A 20,664-nucleotide genomic window follows, 5' to 3' on the forward strand; every position below is an offset into this window, starting at 1 on the left:
AATAAAATGTCATGCTGTAAAATACTCTTCCTCTTCAGGTGGAGCCCATATCAGACATCGAGTCAGAAGAAGAGGTGGAGGTGACTGACATAAGTGAGGAAGATGAGCTCAATCACAATGACGAGGACGATGGAGGTGACCTCTTCCCCGCCACAGCCCGTCACCATCATCATCAGCTCAACAACCATCACCAAGCTAACGGAAATGGAAGCAGCCTTTCTGTTCCTCCACATAGTAACCCTGATTATGACCCAGATGATGACGAGGTCTTCAAGACTCCTGCCACTCCGCCCATCGGCAGCGGCAGCCAGGCCTTCCCCCTGATTGGCCTGAAGAGTGAGCCAGGTCAGGCAGCTCCCATCAGCCCCAGAGGCACGAGCTGTATCCCTCTCAAACTCCGCTTCAAGCGCCGCTGGAGCGAAGACCAGAAGATGGAGGCTGACGGAGAGAGGGACGAGGCGGAAGACAAGAAAGTGAGGGCTGAGGGAGAGGAGATGGTGGAGAGGAAGAGTGAAGAGCCAGGGAGGAGAGTGGGGGAGGTGGAGAACGGGGGAGGAAGAGGTGTTATTTTGGGGTTGATGCTGCCACCGCCTCCCACCCAGCGCAGAGCGAGTTCGGAGCTGCAGAGGGCTACAGCACAGTTGTCTCTGGAAAACACTGGCTGCTGAGCTGCATGTGCGCACACGCACGCACGCACGCACACACACACACACACACACACACACACACACACACACACACACACAGGGGATCCTCCACGGATACAAAACACACACCTCTCAGAGTCTTGTCAACAAACGTAATAGTTTTATGTAGACCGTAACGCCTTGTGGTTTCTTGCCAGCAGTAGTGGACGTAGCAGGTTTTGGTTTGACACAAGAGTGCGCTTAAATGAAGACAACTGAAAGGTGATTATATAAACACACTATAATGTTGTTCTTCGGCGTATATCTGAATATGTACATGTGTCATATGTAGGAAATAGTTTTTTTTGTGCAATAATTAAAGGAGTTGTCGGGCACTTTTTACTGACCTCACAGCCCCACAAACCCTTTAAGTTACTAAACATAAAACAACATATTTCCCCTACATATGTTACATCTACATGTTCACGAGGTTGTAAAGAACAAGATGAACGTGTGACCATAGTTACCTCTCAGGTTTTGTCACTGTTTTTTACTTTAACAATACTTTTCCTGTGGTCAGTACTGTCAGCAAGCAGCCGCTAGACATTATGGCTACTTATGTAAAACCATAAAACGCAGATGTGCCTGTGTAGCCTCTAATGTACTGCAAGGCAAGACACCTTTGTGCCCCTGGAACCCTATCAAACATGAACACAGCAGACAGAGTATTTTTGCTGTGACTTACAACATTAAGAAATAACCAAACTTAGTCTGTATATTGACTCTGTCCCATTTTCAACAGTAGAGCCCTCCAGAGAGGGAGTCTACTCTAAATATCTCTTAGAATTGCACATTGCCTTTTTATTGCCTCCTCAAACCCTCATAGTGCCAGTTATGCTATAAGTCTGCCAGGGATGACCTCACATCACGCCTGTGCCCAGATTATGTCTTTAATAGGTCTATTTGTTTATCTGGTACAGGGAAACGCATCACATTCACCTTAAAGAGTACAAAGGCAGCCTGAATTGTACAGCAGTAGATGAATTTCTCACATCTGGCTCACTTGAAAGTGGTGAGCCCTCCTCTTCACCCCACCCCACCCCCCCCCATCCTTTTGTACTCACCACAACATACAGACAGATCTTAATGTTACTGAAAACACTTTCAACAGCCCTGATAGAGATTACAGAAGTGCCTCTCTGTCTGCACCCATCACCATGCAGTCGTTTACAAACGGAGGGCAGTGAGGGGAAAAAAACAGACTTTGCTCTGATGGATCTTAAAGACTGAAGAGGGATTTTTTTTTTTTCTTCAAGAGGTGATTAGAAAGAACTCTCCAATCAGTCTTTTCTCGGACACTATCAGGCTGCATTAGGGCCAAACTGAGTGGTCGCTTCATCCTCCGCTCATTCACTACAGTGTATAAAGACATGAAATGAAGGTGGAATTGTACATTTTAAGGACAGTCAAAGTAAGCCTGAGCAGGAGAGGAAGATTTAAATGAACTGACGTTGACCTCTCAACCTCTGACCTGCCACACGGCATCTTTAGACGTTTGATTCCCAGCGAATGGACGTAGTTTCCCTTGTACAGAAAAAACACCTGGGTGTCGCCTTTTCTGTTGTCACTTGTTGAGGAAATGAGGAAGCAGCTACCAGCAAGGCTGTAATTACAGACACACTTGTTTCTGAATGTGCGCGCGTGTGTGTGCGCCCAAAGCTGGTGTACCAACATCACGCCTCGAGGAGACAGATATTCATGTTCCTGCTCGACTTCGCACAATCTTTGAGGGGTTTGGGGGTTTGAGGGCGTTCGTCGTGTTTTCTCCCTCAAACATACAGATCAACATCTCTCTTCTGCATTCCCCCTTTTTAGTTTTTTTTTTTTTTTTCTTAAAGACTGTATTATTTCTGTTAAAGGATGCTTGTGCCTCATAAGGACGTGGACAGTATTTTAGGGCATTTGCAGTGATCTGAGGACTTTTCTGTATTTTGGAGATGATAGCCGAATCTGTTTTATGTGATGTTTTGAGAAGCGACGATTGAAGCGAACTGATTTGTCTAGGAGAGAACGGGAACCATGTCGTGAATGTTGAGCATCAAGGTTAACTCAGGCAAACCTTCACAGAGATATAGAGAAAACAACCCTTTTTTTTTAATGATGTTTTATTCATGTAGTTTCAAAAGTAAAATGACATGGAGCCCATTTCAACGAACAAACGATTCAAATAAGATTGTGCCTTTTTTAAACCAACATGAGTTTTATCAAGTACCCCCAGCAAAATGTTTTCACACTCACACAGTACCGCCATGCCTTCTGCTTTTGTAAAAGAGAGATACAGAATAAGTAAATCTACACATATATATTTTATTCAAATATATATTGAATTCAAATATTATATTTCAATACGGTCATTTGATACAAATCAGGAACATCCTACTATTTTTAATGGTAAAGATATGTATATATTCTAATGGGCATGTTATTACCAGTATAATTCAGCCTTTGCCTTCTCACACTTGCCTTCTCTTGACCGCTGAGCTGCAGTGACAAAAGGCCACCGGTGTCAGAGTTTTATATTTATATTGTTAAAAAAAAAAAACAGTTATTGTGTATTCAGGGGACAGAGGGTGTGATGGGATGAGGATAAATGTTTGAGCAGAAACTTTTAACCAGACCTTGGTCCTGGGTCGTGTTTACCTTGTTAGTGTTTGTTTTAACGTCCTTGGGGTAGCAGCCAGGCGGGGTTTACAACCTCAGGACAGAGTCGAGCTCAGTCACACAAAGGTAAATTTCTTTTTTCTTTTTTACATTTTGCATGGTAAACCCCGCCCGCCTGCAACTGTTTGACCCCGAGCTGCTTAAAAAAACGTGGAGGCACAGATTGTAACGGGGGAGCTGGTAACGTACTCGCGTGTTTAGAGAAGACCGATTCTGACTGGACGACACAGATATGCAGCAGCTCCGCGTCACCTCGCAAAGCCAGCAGGGCCGCGGCTGCTGATATGGCTGGACTTTGGTTGAAGCGTGGACTGTGGACTCGAGCAGCTTTGTGTGAACCAAGTATATCTAGGCTGGTCTGAACCCTGCCCTACACATACACACCATGTCCTGGTTAGAGTAAGGCTTTACTGTGGCTAGAATAAAGGGAAACATGACATCACACGTGACATCAGACGCCCCCACAGTCTCACAGGAGTAGGCAAACCAGAGCAACTACACACACTGTTAACGCGCATGCACACGCACACATACACACACTCAGAGGAAATGGCATCACAAAACCGCTGAGTGGAGTGAGAGGGACTTCCCATAATCTGACTCGCTCATTCTGCTCGGTGTGTGTACTTGCAATTGTGTGCGTGAATGTGTGGTTCCTGTGGTTGTGCCCTCCATCTTATATATACACACACACACACCTATTCAACACAGCTTAGAAAAGACTGGCCAGATAAAGTCTAGAGCTGGGTTATTTAGTCCCTGTTTCCTTATCCAGATTGCCCAACAAGCTCCAGTGTCGTGTGTGTGTCTTACTGGGTATCTTAAACTTTTAAAGTTGTAAAATTTGTCTTCACCACGCACAAAACAAAACTCTTACATCTATCCTTCTAATCAGTTTTTTTATCATCACAATTCCTCTTTTTAAACTTTTTTTTGTTGTTTATGGTCCGTGGAGACTGTCAAAAATGCCAGCAAAAAAACGTTTTAAAGAACTTTAAGGACAGATGTAGCTGTTTACTATTGTCTGGTGAAGGAAAATGCAAACACCGAGCTGTACCTGAACTGTTGCACCTGTGCTGCCTTACCTGTCGTGGCTTCAAAAACAAAACAGAAGAGCATAACTGTTTCCCACTTTTTGGTATTTTCACACCTCAATGTTGTTCTTATCATTTTCTTCTGTACCTTTTCAGACATATTACTGTTACTCTTGTAATTATTATATTATTAACATGACTATTTTTGATTACTTTGTACCCTCTTGCCATGGCCCGGTCTCTTCTCCATGAATTTCGTGGTTTTCTGTGAGTTTTTGTTCCAGTTTGCACTCTTTCCCATGAACTTCAGCTAGTTAGCTTCAGTACGGTCTTTTCCTTCTTTTTTTGAACTCACACTGATTTTATAACCATGCTACCATGAAAAAGAGGAGGGCCACATAATCCCCACAAGATATACAGCAGGGGAAGAAACAATTGTTTTAATTTTTTTTTTTTGATGTTGTGTATATATATTTTTTCCATTTTGGAGGTTTCTGTAAGAAAAAAAGAGCTTTGTACTGTTTAACCATTGTATTATTTGAAATGTGTCCCCCTTTCCTCTCCGGTCGCCTCTGTCTCTCCTCTCATGTCCACCTTGACGGTGAGCTGTCACTCCAGAGGAGAGACTGAGACTTTTGTTATTATCATGGAGAAAACCACCTGTACTTCTGTTTCTCTTCTGTCTGTTCATCTTCATTTGTAATTAAACAATAATCAGGGTTCATTAAAAAAGGTAAAAATGGATGTCCGTTTCCGTGTCTTTCTTTTGTTTACTCACATTCCTCATCCCTTCCTTCAGTTTGAGAAAGATTTTACAAACCAAGAATAAGAATGTGAATAATTTTCCCTATTTTGGGATTTTACTTGAGCTTTTTGTCTTGTTTTGAGGCTATTTGCTTAAGATGACATCAATAATACAAGTATTGCACATAGAGATTAACCATTAGTCTATTAATCTGTCAACTATTTTGATTATCGAATAATTTATGTCTTATGTGATGGTCTGTTGGTCCCAATTTCAAGATCTTGACTTTGATCTTCAGGAAATTGCAATGGGATTTTTAAAAATCCTTTTTTCCAACATTTTAAAGACCAAGAAATTCAATGATCAATGGAAAAATGAATAAACTGAAAATACTGGTTCATTGCAGGCCTAGTCGCTCACCAGAGGATAGTTTGTGTTTGGTTATCAGTTCCAGAAGAGGGAAAAAAAAACATACACACACATTGGCCTACCCGTATTACTGAGTCAGATCTGTTCTTTCATGCTGGTGGTTTTATATTCAACAACCTGCAGCCTCGTCGTGCCAGACCGCCTCTCTGAATGCTTCATGACTCAAGTCATGTCAACAGCAAGTCAAGTACTTTGTATTTGTCAAAGTGCTGGCACATTTTATGAAAGAAAAGCCATCCAGGGATAAGCGTTCTCACTTCTGCTCACAATAGGCCTGTGATGGATTTCCTTTTTTTAGGTCTACATCTGGTAGACAGCTGCAACAAAAAGACCTTGATGGAAGAGATTTGGTCATGACAATGGGGATAATTCCGGAGGAAGAAGAAATGTCGGTGTCAACGTTGTAGTGTGACGCAGACCTGTGACTTTCTATTTAGGAAGAGAAGTGTTTCAAACGGATAGTCTTTGTTAAAAGAGATTTTTGCCTTTTCTTGTGCAACATTATTTGGGTTGGTATATTAGATATAATGTCAGGTGAAAAATTACCTGTATGTTCATTTCCATAGATATTTTTTCACATTTTATACCAAATTGGAGGCGTTTAGCTTATGTCTGAATACAGCAGCAGAATAAATATGTTTCAGTTCTTAGATCATCAGCATTAGTCATGATTACCCTGTTAAAATCCCTGCAAACTTTAATAATTGTGATGCTAATTGTGTCCCAGATGACACCTCATTGATCCACCCACTTCATGTTTTCACTTCAGCCGACATGGAAGTTTAAATTACTCACCAGACTGGCAAATCTCTTCCATACACGATGTGGGTTTATCTTCTGCTTCATCTCATGATTTGAATCAGACTCGTGTTTGTGCCCCCTCACAAGTTTTGGGTGCTGGGTACTCTATGCTCCTGATTTGGGTTTGATTAGAAAGTCAGAATTTGTACTCTAGGGTTTGTTTTTTTAGTAATTTTAATGTTTTTTATGGGACCAAACTAGTGCTGCAATTGCATATAAAAAATCTACACATTTTTGGGTCTGTAAAATGACCTCACAACTTCCCAGAAGTCAAGATGATGTCTTGAAATAGCTTGTTTTATCCTTTTTATATACAGTCTATGGTTTTATCCAACCAACAGTAAGACTCCCCAGTTTACAACAACAGATCTACATTTCTCCACTAACAAAAACAAATTCTCCTCAGAGGAGTTGTAGGCTGCAGCTTTAGATGTGAGACTAAAATCTCATTAACACAGTAACACAGTACAATAACGTAATGTGTTGAGTTTTTACCTAAATCTCGTTCAGACTTCTGTAGTCACATGGACAGATTTTGGCCTTCTACAACTAAATAACTTAAACAAGGTCTCTTTATGCTTAAATATGAAGCTCATTAAAACAAACATGTAACCAGAGGAGCTGTTTAAACATTTAAAGACTCCTGGTTTCTCACTAAATCTCTGGCTCCCTCTGCTGTCAGTCTTTAGTAGTACGCCTTCAGCTCGACACTCTCGCGAGACTTGTCAGGGAGTCGTGCGATGTGACGTGAAACCAAAATGCCTTGACAATTGAATGTTCGCCTGAAGTTTGTTTACAGAAAAATCTAAACACACATTCATGTCTACATTAATCTGTTCCGTCTGGAAACATGTACAGAGGAAAAAGTCTCCATTATGGAAGGTAAAGGAATGGAAATATAACAGTAACCATTTCAGTGCACTTTAGCTTTATTACCAGAGTTTGGCAAGTCCATCAAGCATGTGATATAGCCTAGGCTATTATAATATCACTGCTATTATATAATTATTTAGAAGCAGTGTAATATACTGCACACAAAATGGTCTATCCTTGAACAGTTGGTTTGTTGAATAAATCCCTGCAGAGTATTCGTGGTGTAAAGGGAAGGGTGGGGGTGTTTATAACATTTTTGACATATCTGTCTGTATCTCAGGGCTCTCTTAAGCCAGTGTGTTCAAAATGTGATCCAAACTATTAAATGGTGTAACTGTTATCTTTGCAACACTGACAGAAAATGCATGGCCTTGTCTCAAACAAAAGGAGACAAATGTTACAGTTCACCCCATAGTCTGGGTTAGTTTTAACCTTGTAATTTAACAACAAAGCAGACAATGCTATAACAAAAATAAAAGAAGTAAACAAAAAATACATTCTTAACTAAAAATTATTTCCTTTTACAATTAGCTGTGTCTGTCACTGGATACTACTTTTTCCCATGTGGAATAATGACTAAACTAAGCATGTGTAGAGTAAATCAGGTGATTCATAACTTGCTCCTGATTGGAGAAATTGGATGTGTTACAACTGACCCATCTTACATACATCCCCAGTTTCCCTTATATTTGTATACAATTAAGTGTATATATTATTTTTATTTGTTCTATATGTTACCATATTTTAATATACACTTAATTAGGCTATATGTTAAGTTTTGTGTGTGTAGCAGGTAGGGACTACAAACTTTGTTTTGTTATACAGCCTTGTGCTGTATAATGAAAAACAATCTTGTATCGTCTGTATCCTAAATATGAAGCCAGCAGGCAGTTAGATTAGCTTGGAAACAAGAGTTGACTGTGACTGATTGCAACAAAATCAGCCTACAAGCACCTCTAAAGCTCACATATCAACTTTAACGTTAGATCTCGTTTGTTTAATGCTTTCAAAAACCAAAGTATATAAAAAGGAAAGGAAAAAGCAGAGACTCCAGGGAAATTTATGCTAGTAGCCATGAAATGTATGCTAACCACCCTAAAATGGTGAACTATCATTTTTACACTGTGGGTTTTGTACTGATCATACAGACAATGTGTGAATTAGTTAGCTATACAAGTTCTGCTAAACTGATTTTGTTTATGCTGTTGGACAGAGCCATTTGTTTCATCTCCCTTAACAATCAGACTCTCATCCTCCCCTTCATTTTTCCATCTCTCCCCCCTCTCCTGCAATCTGTTTTGAAGCATTCAGCGGCTGCTGTTCTTAACAGGGGACGGGCCATATTTAAAGGAGGCTGATTGACGGGCTGATTGACAGGCTGTTTGGCCTCCAGCAGAGAGGGGTTGTTTTCTGGCTGTGGGACGAGGTCAGAGGTCACAGTCCAGAGAGCACGAGACAGAAACCAGATCACAACAGAAGGCTAATTATCATGCATTGTTGCTGGGCTCCTGCTGGGACTTAACCTTCACTTTCACCAGCAGGTCACCGTGCAAGCCCTGGACCCCGAACATTTAAAACTTGGTGAGACACATGATGTACATAACATTTCTTATTATATGAGTTATACACTTAACCTCTGAGTGAACAAATGACTTTATGTTTTTGTGCATATGAGTGTGACAACAGATCTCTCTAACTACTATAGTAACTAACAAATTATGTCATATATATAAAAGTAAAATATGCGATTAAATATATATCTTTTTTAATTGTATTAAATATAGAATATATAAATGAAAATACATAAATAAATTATTATAATAATTTGTTATTTTCAAAAAATGAATTCAGATCATCTTGAAAGAAAAGAAATCTGTTACTTTTAATTAATTCTAAGGCTAAATTAGATCAAAATCCATATCTATATTGATATACAGGAAAAAAGTGAGCTTAAATGATTAGAGTTCACACTACACATGGTGGTTATGTAAGGACATAATTCATGAAGTGAATTATTGACAGTCGAGTATGGGAAGTTTAATTTTAAACACAGACCCCAGAATAAGTTTCATTAATACAGAACTGAAGACCGGTTGACTTAGTGCCTGAGTAGGCAGTATGTGTGGAGGATTACATGCTGACAGTTGAGTACCTGTGCAGCAGCATGCGTGTGAGTGTATTTCTGGAGGCAGATTGTCCTCGTAGCTCACTGAGCCGGCAGAGCAACCTCCTCAGTAATAAGGATTCATTATCTGTGGGAGTCACGAGAAGAGAAACGTCCACTAGCTGCTGCTTGGATCTGTTGCCTCCTCAATATGTTCTCATCTGACAGTTCTCAACATGAGGGTCTGGACCCACTGAGCACTTTGGACACCTGGAGGGATCAAAGTCAAGTTTATTTCAATAACTCTTTATCACAAACAGTGAGCTGCATAAATACAAGAGTATATGAAAATTTATATATATATATATTATATATATATATTACAAGAATAATATGTTGAAAGAACATAAAGGCTCACCTGTCCCAGTCAACAATCAATCCTTACACTTTCATAGAACTTACATTGAGATTTAAGTGAATCTAGTGATATTCTTCTTCTAAATATTACATATAATAATGTATCTGTATTATTATTAGTTACCTTCACTTACTAATGAAGTGCAAATTGGCTGCAAATACAAAATATCAACAGAACATTCACATAATTGTAGTTTCAAGCTTTCTACATATTTGTCTGTGAAGCTGACATGTATACATGAATCAAATATATCAATTGTACTTTAACAATTTCTTAAATAGTTCTAAGCATGATGGTAATATTACATAACCACAAAAAATGAGCAACATCCAAATCCAAGATCACTTGCTTGTACTGAAGGTCAGTGCTTTTTGGTTACAGAGGAAACAGCGCCACCTACTGAGCAATAGAGATAAGTGCCGCACATAATGTAGAAGTGAATAAAACAGAACCATCATCCTGAATAAATAAAAAGGTGCCAATTGCCATCTATCTATCTATCTGTCTATCTATCTATCTATCTATATCTATCTATCTATCTATCTATCTATCTATCTATCTATCTATCTATCTGTCTATCTATCTATCTATCAATCTAAATCTAGTTTGATGCACTTCTTATGACAAATATTGAGAACTGGAGTCAAACTGTATTTGTACCGCTCCTTTCATACAGCAACTCTACCTGCTTTTCAGGTGACTGACAAGTTGATAAAAGATGGTCAAAAACCAGAGCACACAAAAAATACAAATGATAAAAGTGAAATGAAAAACAGATCGACCATAATAGAAAGCGATAGATTCAGAAACACTCCAAAGCAAAGCCAAAAGGTAAAGTCAGGTGGGGTTAAGAACAGGAAATTAAAGAACAACATGGGGCAATCTCCCTGCAGCCATTTGATGACGTGCAGCAGGTCAGGAAGTTCAACATTTATCTACATGTAGTAAGTACAAACATACCATTCGCATTTCTTAAACTATTTTATGTTTACATCTGTTTTCATGTTGTAAGAGGACCACCGCTGATTTGTTCAAAATGATGGTTGCGGTGTGTTCATAGAGAAATATACAAACTGAAGGAAAAAAATTGGTGTCTTATTACTTAATTTGCTAGCAAGTCACAGTCACAGGGAAAGTAATATCAGCCAGTAGTTACAGATCCATGATGGAAGTGAGGCAAGCACACAATTATTGCATAGGACTCTATTTCAAACCAAATATCATTTCTAAAAATGGTTTGTGTGTGTACTGAATCTTCTCACAGGAAAATGACAAAATGTAATAAACTTTAAAATTCCAGCATCCATACTAAAATTGCCCGATTTCTGATGTTGTTGGTGGACTGACTTTCTTGACTCTCAGTGCAACATGTCGATGTGCCTTTTCTATCAGTGAGAAAACATTTTTGCATCCTGTTACATGTATGAATTTGAGCGTAATGGAAAATCATGAAGTACATTTAGTCAAGCACTAAAGCTAGTTATACCTTTCTTGATGATTTCCATTTTATGCTGTTTTGTACTTTTTGTACTCTACTACAGTTCAGAGGGAATAATTGTACTTTTTACTTCACTACATTTATCTGACAGTTATATTTACTAGTTACTATGCAGATTAAGATTTTATATACAAAAGATATCATCAATGTGGGTAGGGCAGCCGTGCTAATTACAGTCCTGCGACAGCCACATATACCTGATTATCTTCATTTTTGTGTCAGAGCATTTGATTTAATGATTGCTGTTGGTATGTAAAGATCATTTCAAAGAATATAACAAAAAAAGGCTTCTGAAATAAATTGAATATCCCAACTTTACCTTAAAATTTGCTCCACCTACATTAAAATGATGCTTTCATATTTGCACATCAATAATATAGTTGCTAATTAAATACATTTTTAATCCTCTAAAGGGGGTTGTTCTGCATAATGTGTACTTTTGATAATGTAAAGCGGCTTTCTTTCTTCTTATTTCTTATAATAACCGTGTATCAAATGTGAAACCAATGTAAAAGAGTTGCTTGTAGTGATTAATCTTCAGAGCATTATCACCTGGATCTGCGTCTCCCCTCAGCTTTCAGTTTTACAGTGAGTTACAGCTCATTGTTTAGCTGTTCGGCTCACAACAACTATTGTTTTGCTTCACTCTCGTCGCTCTCATGACATAGTTTTGTTTGCAGCAGGCAGCTGTTATCAGTAAAAAATCTTTAAAAGGCCACCGCACACCACCTGTCCAGCACCTGTTCAGCAGACAGACACAGAGACTAGCTGGTGAACATAGTGGAGCCCTTATCAACTAAAGAGACTGATATTTTCAGGAGTTGGTAGAGAGCACAAATAGAGCGAAATTAGATTGAATATTGGACTTAGATCTACACTGAACAAAATTATAAATGCAACCCTTTTGTTTTTGCCCCCATTCATCATGAGCTGAACTCAAAGAAGACTTTCTCTATGTACACAAAAGGCCTATTTCTGTCAAATATTGTTCAGAAATCTGTCAAAATCTGTGTTAGTGAGCACTTGATGGATTATCAAGATGCTGATCAGACAGCATGGGTATTGCACAGGTGTCCTTAGGCAGGCCACAATAAAAGTCCACTCGAAAATGTGCAGTTCCATCACACAGCACAATGACACAGATGTCGCAGGTTTTGAGGGCGCGTGCAATTGGCATGCTGACTGCAGGAATGTCCATGTCCAATGCGTTTCAAAGAATTTGGCAGTACATCCAACCGGCCAGCATCTTCACCTCAAAGATCGTCTGAGACCAGCCACCCAGACAACTGCCACAACAATCAGTTTGCATAACCAAAGAATTTCTGCACAAACTGTCAGGAATCGTCTCAGGGAAGCTCATCTGCATGCTCGTCGTCCTCATCGGGGTCTCGACCTGACTGCGACTTTGCACAGCCATTGAAGAGGAGTGGATCAACATTCCACAGGCCATAATCAACAACCTGATCAAATCTATGCGAAGGAGATGTGTTTCCCCCCCCGGTACCCCCCAATACAGTGAAACTGCACATTTTCGAGTGGCCTTTTATTGTGGTCAACCTAAGGCACCCCTGTGCAATACCCATGCTGTCTGATCAGCATATTGATATGCCACACCTGTGAGATGGATGGATTATCTCTGCAAAGGAGAAGGGCTCACTTACACAGATTTTGACGTATTTGAGGACAATATTTTAAAGAAATAGGCCTTTTGTGTACATAGAGAAAGAGTTCAGATAAATGGGGGCAAAAACAAAAGCGTTACTAATTTAACTATTTAACTATTTGCCATAAAGGTCACCATAGATGATATTTCACTAGTTGGTTCCACTGCCCCCAAGTGGCCATAAAATCAGTGATTGCATGTTTAAGTACGCTTTACTGATAATGCTTCTGTACTTTTCTTGGAGTAAAACTGAATACAAAACTGTTACTTGCAACAGAGTATTTTTTACCTTGTGCTATTACTGTGTGTTATTACTACTTTTACTTTGCTCTTCCAACCAACGGCGTCAGGCTCTGCAGTCCCTCCACACAAGGCATTCTCAGTCCCAGCTGTTTTCATTTGTGACACCACGATGGAGGAACGAGCTACCACATGCCATCACTAACCTCTAACTAGCACTTCCTGCCCTCATTTTCTATCTTCTTACAATTCGCTTGTCTTGATTGCACTATTGATTCATTCTAATTAATTCCCCAAGGTATTTATCCCATTGATGCCGTATGCGTTTATAGCTCTTAATAGTATATATTGTCTCTTGTAGATCTCTCACTTTACTGATGCGTGTATGTTGTTCCTCAAATGTAAGTTGCTTTGGATAAAAGTACTTAGAAACTGAGTACATCTTCCACCCCTGCTCAGATTTTTCTGGAGCTTTCGTTATCACACAGTTCTCATTGGTATTTTGAGTTGGCTCAGTTGCCTTGAAACTGTAGATGTACAAACTTTCCTTCATCATTCATGAGCATCTTTTGTCATTCGTGAGCACCTGTGGGACCTTGACATAACATTTAGTCTGACAGTTAATTCTTGACGTTGGAAACAGCTGTTAACAGTGTCACCTCAAGGTCCACTTACTTCCAGCTTTTTCGACCCTGTCAGCTACATGTGTGAAGATGTGAAATTCAAAATAATGGTGCTTCCAAAGCTGCAGGCTGATGTGATAACTCAGCAATTGCCTGACATCACTTTCTGTTTACTGTGAATATTGCTACTAATACCAATAGTATAGTATTTCTATAAAAATTGATTTGGGATTCAGCCTATTCATCTAACACCAGAAGGATATTTAAATTGTTTCTAAATTACTCAGATAATTGCACAGGCAGTGGCTATGAGTGACTGCACACTCATCTCAGATTTCATTATTCATAGCAGGTGCAGCTGTTAAATCTACTGTACATCTACTCAACCTCAAAATATTGGCTGGGGTGGAGAAGAGTAGAGTTGGACTCATCTGGTCCATCTCTCGATCTCCATTTGATCTTTTTTTAAAACACACACTCACTTGAATGAGAGTGTGAGAGTGTTGGGTCAGGTACAGTGCAGGGTCCCTGGAGCTGTTTAACAGTTAAGTGGTCGTAATGCATTTAGTGTAAAGTGACTGGGATTGGGGGGCTTAGCCGCAGCACTCTGCCTCATTCTTAGAAAGTGCTCAGAGGTGCTAATACCAGCCGGATTTATGGCACTCATTCACAAACAGCTCGACTTCTGCAGCAAAGACTCACTCTCAGTCCACCTCTCTGGCCATTTCTCTCTGTTTCCGTCTCTCTCCCTCGTCCTTGCTGTTTTTCTCACTTGCATGATTCATGTCTGTCTCTTTGTCTTTCTTTATATTAGTGCAACAACCCGTCTGTCGTAATTCTCTTCACTGTCTGTCTCACTTCTACCTTTCACCACTGAAGCCTCCATCACACTTTCATTTCCAGTCTTATTCTGAAGCTTTTCTGAGACTTAAACCTCGGGTCTCTTCCTCTCTCTAATGTCTCTTGACGGCGGCTTATGAAACCAGCCACCCCTCAAAGTTGCGTGCTCGCTGTACTCGCCCTACATTTCTGAATACACACTCGTCTACGGTGAATGAGCAGTCAGTTAGAGTGAGACAGAGACTGCAGTGCTTCACTATTAGGGGTGTGGAAAGATGTCTGGAGATCCCACTCACTCTGCACTTACATGTGTGTGAGTCTGATTGTGCGTCTATGGTGCATTTTCACAGGTTTACGAGTCACAAGTTGTATGTGGTCTACAAGACCATAAAATGTGTACAGTAAATACATAAATGCTGAGCTTGTGGGTGTTTGTGTGTGTGTGTGTGTGGAGGGGTTGCTTGCGCATGAGTGTGCAAACAAAATATTAATAAGAAACCTGTGCTGTACTGAGTTGTATGTGCAACAGTGCATGCCTGTCTGTTTGCATGCTCAGAGAGGCTATATAGTCTGTACAATATGCACAAAAGTGTGTAAATGTGTGTTTGCTTGCACAGGACCAGGCACAGTGTGTGTGCGTGTGTGTGCTACAGTACACGTACAGCTTATGTAACGCCCAGGCATGTTCTAACTCCACTGCTCCTGCTATGTGTGTGTGTATGTGCTTGCTTGTATGCTGTACGCCCAGTTGTAACTGTGGTAAATGTACCCGCTCGCCTGTGTGCATGTGTGTGTACCCGTCAGACTGCAATGCTGCAACCAGCCAGCTCTGTATCATCATTGACCAAACTCGCCATCTGTGCCTGTAAGCTATAGAAACAGTGCGTCGCACTGCTACACAGCAATCACACGCCATTAGCGTCTTATGAAATCGCAGCAGGATGCCACTGTGTTGCTTGTGTGTGTGTGTGTGTGTGTGTGTGTCTGTGTGTGCACTCATGCATGTTTAACTGTGTTATTTTTTAGCCTTTAGTTTGCATGTTGTCTTGTATTCTTCAGTGTATTACAGGCTGTACCTGCTGGTACACGTGCATGCCTCCCTGCGTACACACAGTGTGTGTGTTTGTGTGTTCGCAGGGTGGCCCACAGTGTATATGGGTCACTCTCTTAGGAACCATAATCCCACTTTGGACCAATTTACTCACTGGGGTTTCACTCTTCCTGTTGGGCCAAGCTGATGGCAACAAGCATAATGACCTCACCACAGCACTTGGTCATTGGCCTGCAGACCCCTGGCCTCTTAGCCAATCACACGCTGCTCTGGTGACATACAGCCTCCAGCGGCTGATCTGATTGGCTGGGGAGGCGGGACTAAGGGACGCTGGGCTGTTAAGGATGCCTCTGATTAGCTGGCAGGGGAAAAGAGTGAGAGGGATGGAGAGAGAGAAAGCATGAGAATTTGGGAGTTGGTGTTCTTTGTGATTCCTCTGAAACTACACTCAACCTGTGGCTCACATGGATCACAGGACACACTGCACAGCACAGGGAATATGTACAGATAAATAGATAGCACGCTTGTTTAAACTGTGAGTTGCAGTTATAATATACGAGACAGCTTGGGATGTGACACATTCATATATGTTAAATTTGATCATGTCATGTCAGTGTGTTTTAGTCAACTGAAGATGTACAACCCGTTTCAAAAAGCTTCCCCCCTGTCGATTTATCCACACACGTTTTCATGTTTGTAGAAACATGCAGAGGAGGTGAAAAGAAGAAGAGAGACAGACAGACATAAAGAAGGATTTCATCCCTGTCCTGCGTGCCTGTATAAGTCCCAGACATGCCCACAGAGGAGCTCCATTGGCCGCCGCAGCCTCGCTCTCCCAACAGCTGTTCTGTGTTTTCCCACACTGTGATTGGCCGCGTCGCGCCGTCGATCAAATTTACTTTGACGCGTGGCCCCGCCCCCGCTCCCCTTCTGCGCGATTCTATTGGCTACTGTACCCGTTCGTGCTCCGCGATTGGCCGCACGGGCTGGTTGTCAAGGCTTTGGGGGCTTCATTCACCATTTTGCGACTGTAGTGTAGAATGTACAGGGCAGTAGTTTTTCCTCCTTTTAAGTTGCTTTGCCGGAGAAACATGAACGGCTGCTAATTGGCAGCTGCGGACGACCGGCCACCCTGCCCTATTTTACCCGGCGGACTCAACAGAGAATCACACTGGGGTACTATATTAGCACTGGTGAGTATAAGCTGCCCACAAATCTTTCTCCTGCAGCACTGCAGTGGGGCTTGTTGTGCTTTTTTGCCGAGCTGCTAACGTTGTTCATGTTTACTGTGGCCATAAACAGTATTAGCAGTTGAGCTGATCAACGTATTTCCCGATATCTGGGTGGCCTACGGAGACGAGTAGAGGGCGGATTGGGTGTCTTCTGTGAAAAAAAGGGAGCGGTGCGGTTAGACATAGTGAGCTTGAAACTTTTCCACTAGAAATAAATTCAACGCCATAACTGCTGTTGGACTTCCTAGAACAATTTTTTCGTTGCGTTGTATCAAACCTCGGAAACTCCTCGCTTTTTCATTCCTCCTCCTCTCTCTTACACTGACATATTTTCTTCCTCTTTTTCATGAATCAACGTGGCTGTTTGAATTAATGTGCTTTTTTAAAGGGCTCGAGGGCCTTCTCCTTGTTTGTGGACACACACTGACACTTTCTCCCTCTTGTATCACGGTTGCAATAATGCAAATGACGACGAGGGTCAGTACAAAGTTATCCGGGCAGCTTTGGCTGTATTTTCAGACGACTGTCACTTTCGGATGGCCCGAAAAACCGACTTTTGTCCGCTGTTTGTCGTTGTGTTGTGTGTGGCTGTGGAGTGGATTGATAAAGTTAACGCGTTCATCTGCTCGGGACATTTCACACTGTCATGCAGCACGGGGAATATGAGCCGTATTACATGGTATTAGGTGTCAATGTGCCCGTTAAACCGGTTATTTCACGGTGACAGTGAGTAGAGCGTTTCCAAGCGGCCTTGTGTGTAGTTGAGGCCTGGTCGCTGCACGCCACGGCCTGCTGTGTTGTGGAGTAAAACTGGTAGTAATCGCGGTACTACGAGGGCTTGACACATACACGGTACTATCCAGCTAAACCAGAGGTGACGACGTCACCTCCTGTAGTTTGCATTTTGTGCTTTGGCCCTTGTGTAGATAAAGTTAACAGCTGTTATCTACTCCGGATTATGATAATGTCAATATATTTATACACCCTGGCCTGTCTTTTATAAAGCACTATAGTGATCCTGTTATACACTTTAAAGGAGGTGCTCATGACAAAGCTATACCAAAAAAACTGTGGCACAGTTTGATGTGGGTCAGAAATATACCATTAAAAATGCTTTAGCAACACCACATGAGGTTAAAATAAACCATGGCGGGCTGAAAGGTCTGTCTGAGTTCACAGCAGGACATCAAATGCTCAGGTGAAAGTGAATTATAGGCAATTAATGTCAAGGTTGGCAAAATATTCATAGAAGCATGCAGTTTTATACGCATTAGGCCTGTATGTTTATAACATTGACATTATCAAGTTAACTCACTTTGTACTTGATATTATAATCAGTTGCATTTCACTTCAGCTGTTAATAATTTGGTTTTACACAGTTGTGTTTGAAGAAAAACTAATTAACCCAAGACCAAATCTTGGACAATTGGTTAGCTGTACTAAATTATGCATCCTCAAAGGTAGCACTTTATGTTTTTGTCATCCGACATGTAGAGTTGCAATGATTTATCAATTACTTGTCAATTACTAAACTAATCAGCAGTCATTTTGAGTAATTGTTGAAGAAAAAATAGGTAAAAAATTCTCTGATTCCAAGTTATCAAATGTGTATATTTCCGGTTTCTGTACTCCTCTGTGACAGTAAACTAAATATCTTTGGGTTGTGGACAAAACAAGACACTTTAGAACATCATCTTGAGCTTTGGGAAACACTGATTGACATTTTTCACCATTTTCTGACATTTTATAGACCCAACAACTAATTGATTAATCAAGAAAATAATCAACAAATGAAAATAATTGTTAATTGCAGCCCTACTGTCATGACTTGTATCAGCTCGATGCTGCTCACAGTCATGTTTACTATTTATTGATGTGAATTTATAAAACACGGCAAATGCTGAACTTTGTGTATACCTGAGACACAGGCCTACTATAGCTCCCATACGGGTATCCTGTCTCCATATTTCACAGTGGGAAGTGTGAGTTGCGTCAGTTTGTCTTTAAGCTGTTATCATTAGGTCCATGACTCTGACACCAGCTGTTGTACACAGTGCACTACTGAGTAAACACACGTAGCATACCTCTATCGTGACCAAGTAAGGCAGACTGCCAAATTATTTTATGGTGCCTGCTCTACGGCTGTCTGTCCTAAATAGGGATTTACATAGAGCACAGTGATGGCTGTGAGCTCTCTAGCTCTCTGTGTGCACTATCAACTATCATCACATAGATGTTTGCTGTGTGTGTGTGGCCTTGAGACAGGCGGCACTTATCTCTGAAAATGGATTTCTCTCCAGCCGATATGATGTGGCAGATATTAAAAGGACCTGAATGAATGCAAGCCTTCACAGACAAACAGGAAGGCAGCAAACGGGAAAAGAGACAGGCTGACAGAGAGAAAGAGACTGGTGGGAGGATGGATGTAGAAACAGGGACAGACAGGCAGACATGCAAGTTAACAGACTGTCACTGACAAGTAGACATGCCGAGTGGTGGTTGACAGACATCAATCCAGAACATTTTGACAGGGAATATCACAGTAGGAGTGAGACATTTCAAGAAGGTGACGCCGTATAAAAAAGGTGTTTTGATTCTCCCTCTTATACACTTGTTACAAACATCTTTCTTGCTCTCATAGCTGCGTGGAGACTCTTGTTTTGGAAGAAATGAGGCAGAGCATACAGCAGCTAGGACCAAGTCCCGTGTGTAACTCCCACACAAACAAACCAGTTAAATGACAACGGTCCCCTGTTCAACAAGTCAGTAAAATTAATCTATTTTACTTTATAAATGGAGGCAGAGCTGTGAATGAGTCTGGTGTGGAATAGGCGATATTCTGAATGACTCTGTCATGGCCAAGAGTGATACTGAATAGCTCTGGTGTGGAATAACAATTATTCGGAACAACACTGCTTTTCTGGATGACTGCAGCACAAAATGAGGATAGAGACTAAGTGGAAGGAGAGGAAAGAAAGACGGAGATGAGAGGTAGAAATCAATATTAGAGAGAGACGAGAGAATGAAGGCAGGGGATAAGAATGAAAGTGTAATAGTAGCAAAGAGAGAGGGAGGAATAAAGTAACGGGAAGTTAGGTAATGGTCTTCCACAGGAAATGGAGTTTGTAGGGGCGGATTGACTCTGCTTTGAAATACATAGATAAAGGTCGCCACCGAGAGAGAGAGTAAGAGAGACAAAAAGGGAGGGTTTCAGTATGCGAGCGAAGAAGGAATTCCCCCGCCTCTACTGCCCCGGCCAAGAAGTAGTGTATGTGTGTGTGTGTGAGAGAGAGGAGTGCATGCAGAAAGGCTTGTCTGGGCAAATTGCTTCTCACTATTTCCATACTGTGTTGTAAGTTGAAATTGTTGTTTACCCTACGATATGGCCTCCTGTTTTCAATATGTACCTGGTATGGATGCAGGTCTTGTGTAATGTGAGTAGAGCCTGTTATGTAATGAATTAATGTGTAATGAATTTGTAGATGAGTCATATTCATTACTACTGTAGTACGATGGTGCATCATTTAACAGGGAATACATTTCATAAAATTAATGTTTAACGGTTTATTATTCAAATTTTTTATAATGCCTAACCTCACAAAGTCACACTTGCTGTGATTTTATTTTGAGTTACTTTGATGTTACTTTAATGTTTCATAGATGTTTGATTTTGATACAGTCAGTCACTTTTCCTCTCAAAATCATGCAGTTAGTTAGTTATCTTGCATGGCTTTGTGCATGTCTGAATGTGTTTGCCACATGAGTA

General features: G+C 40.8%; 2 protein-coding genes across 7 annotated transcripts in view; both read left to right on the plus strand.

The window, feature by feature from the left end:
- Window positions 1–5,125, plus strand: part of erf (Ets2 repressor factor) — a 44,217-nt gene extending 39,092 nt beyond the window's left edge. The window contains exon 5 of the mRNA XM_038724516.1: window positions 39–5,125. Within this exon, the coding sequence (XP_038580444.1) occupies window positions 39–668 (630 nt within the window). The 3' untranslated portion in view covers window positions 669–5,125. The remainder of the gene's footprint in view (window positions 1–38) is intronic.
- An 11,546-nt stretch (window positions 5,126–16,671) lies between these two features.
- The window catches only part of cica (capicua transcriptional repressor a), a 36,897-nt gene continuing 32,904 nt past the window's right edge, over window positions 16,672–20,664 (plus strand). For 2 of the 6 annotated variants that reach the window (XM_038724256.1, XM_038724257.1), the window contains exon 1: window positions 16,672–16,859. The gene's annotated coding sequence lies outside the window, so the exon portion shown is untranslated. Of the gene's footprint in view, window positions 16,860–19,562; window positions 19,661–20,203; window positions 20,333–20,664 lie in introns of those variants that run through there. The other 4 variants (XM_038724252.1, XM_038724255.1, XM_038724254.1 and 1 more) reach the window with 3 other exon arrangements.

Source organism: Micropterus salmoides, unplaced genomic scaffold, assembly GCF_014851395.1.
Source record: "Micropterus salmoides isolate LMB-PRFRI ecotype aquatic unplaced genomic scaffold, ASM1485139v1 Ms_hic_scaffold_17, whole genome shotgun sequence".
Lineage (NCBI taxonomy): Eukaryota > Metazoa > Chordata > Actinopteri > Centrarchiformes > Centrarchidae > Micropterus > Micropterus salmoides.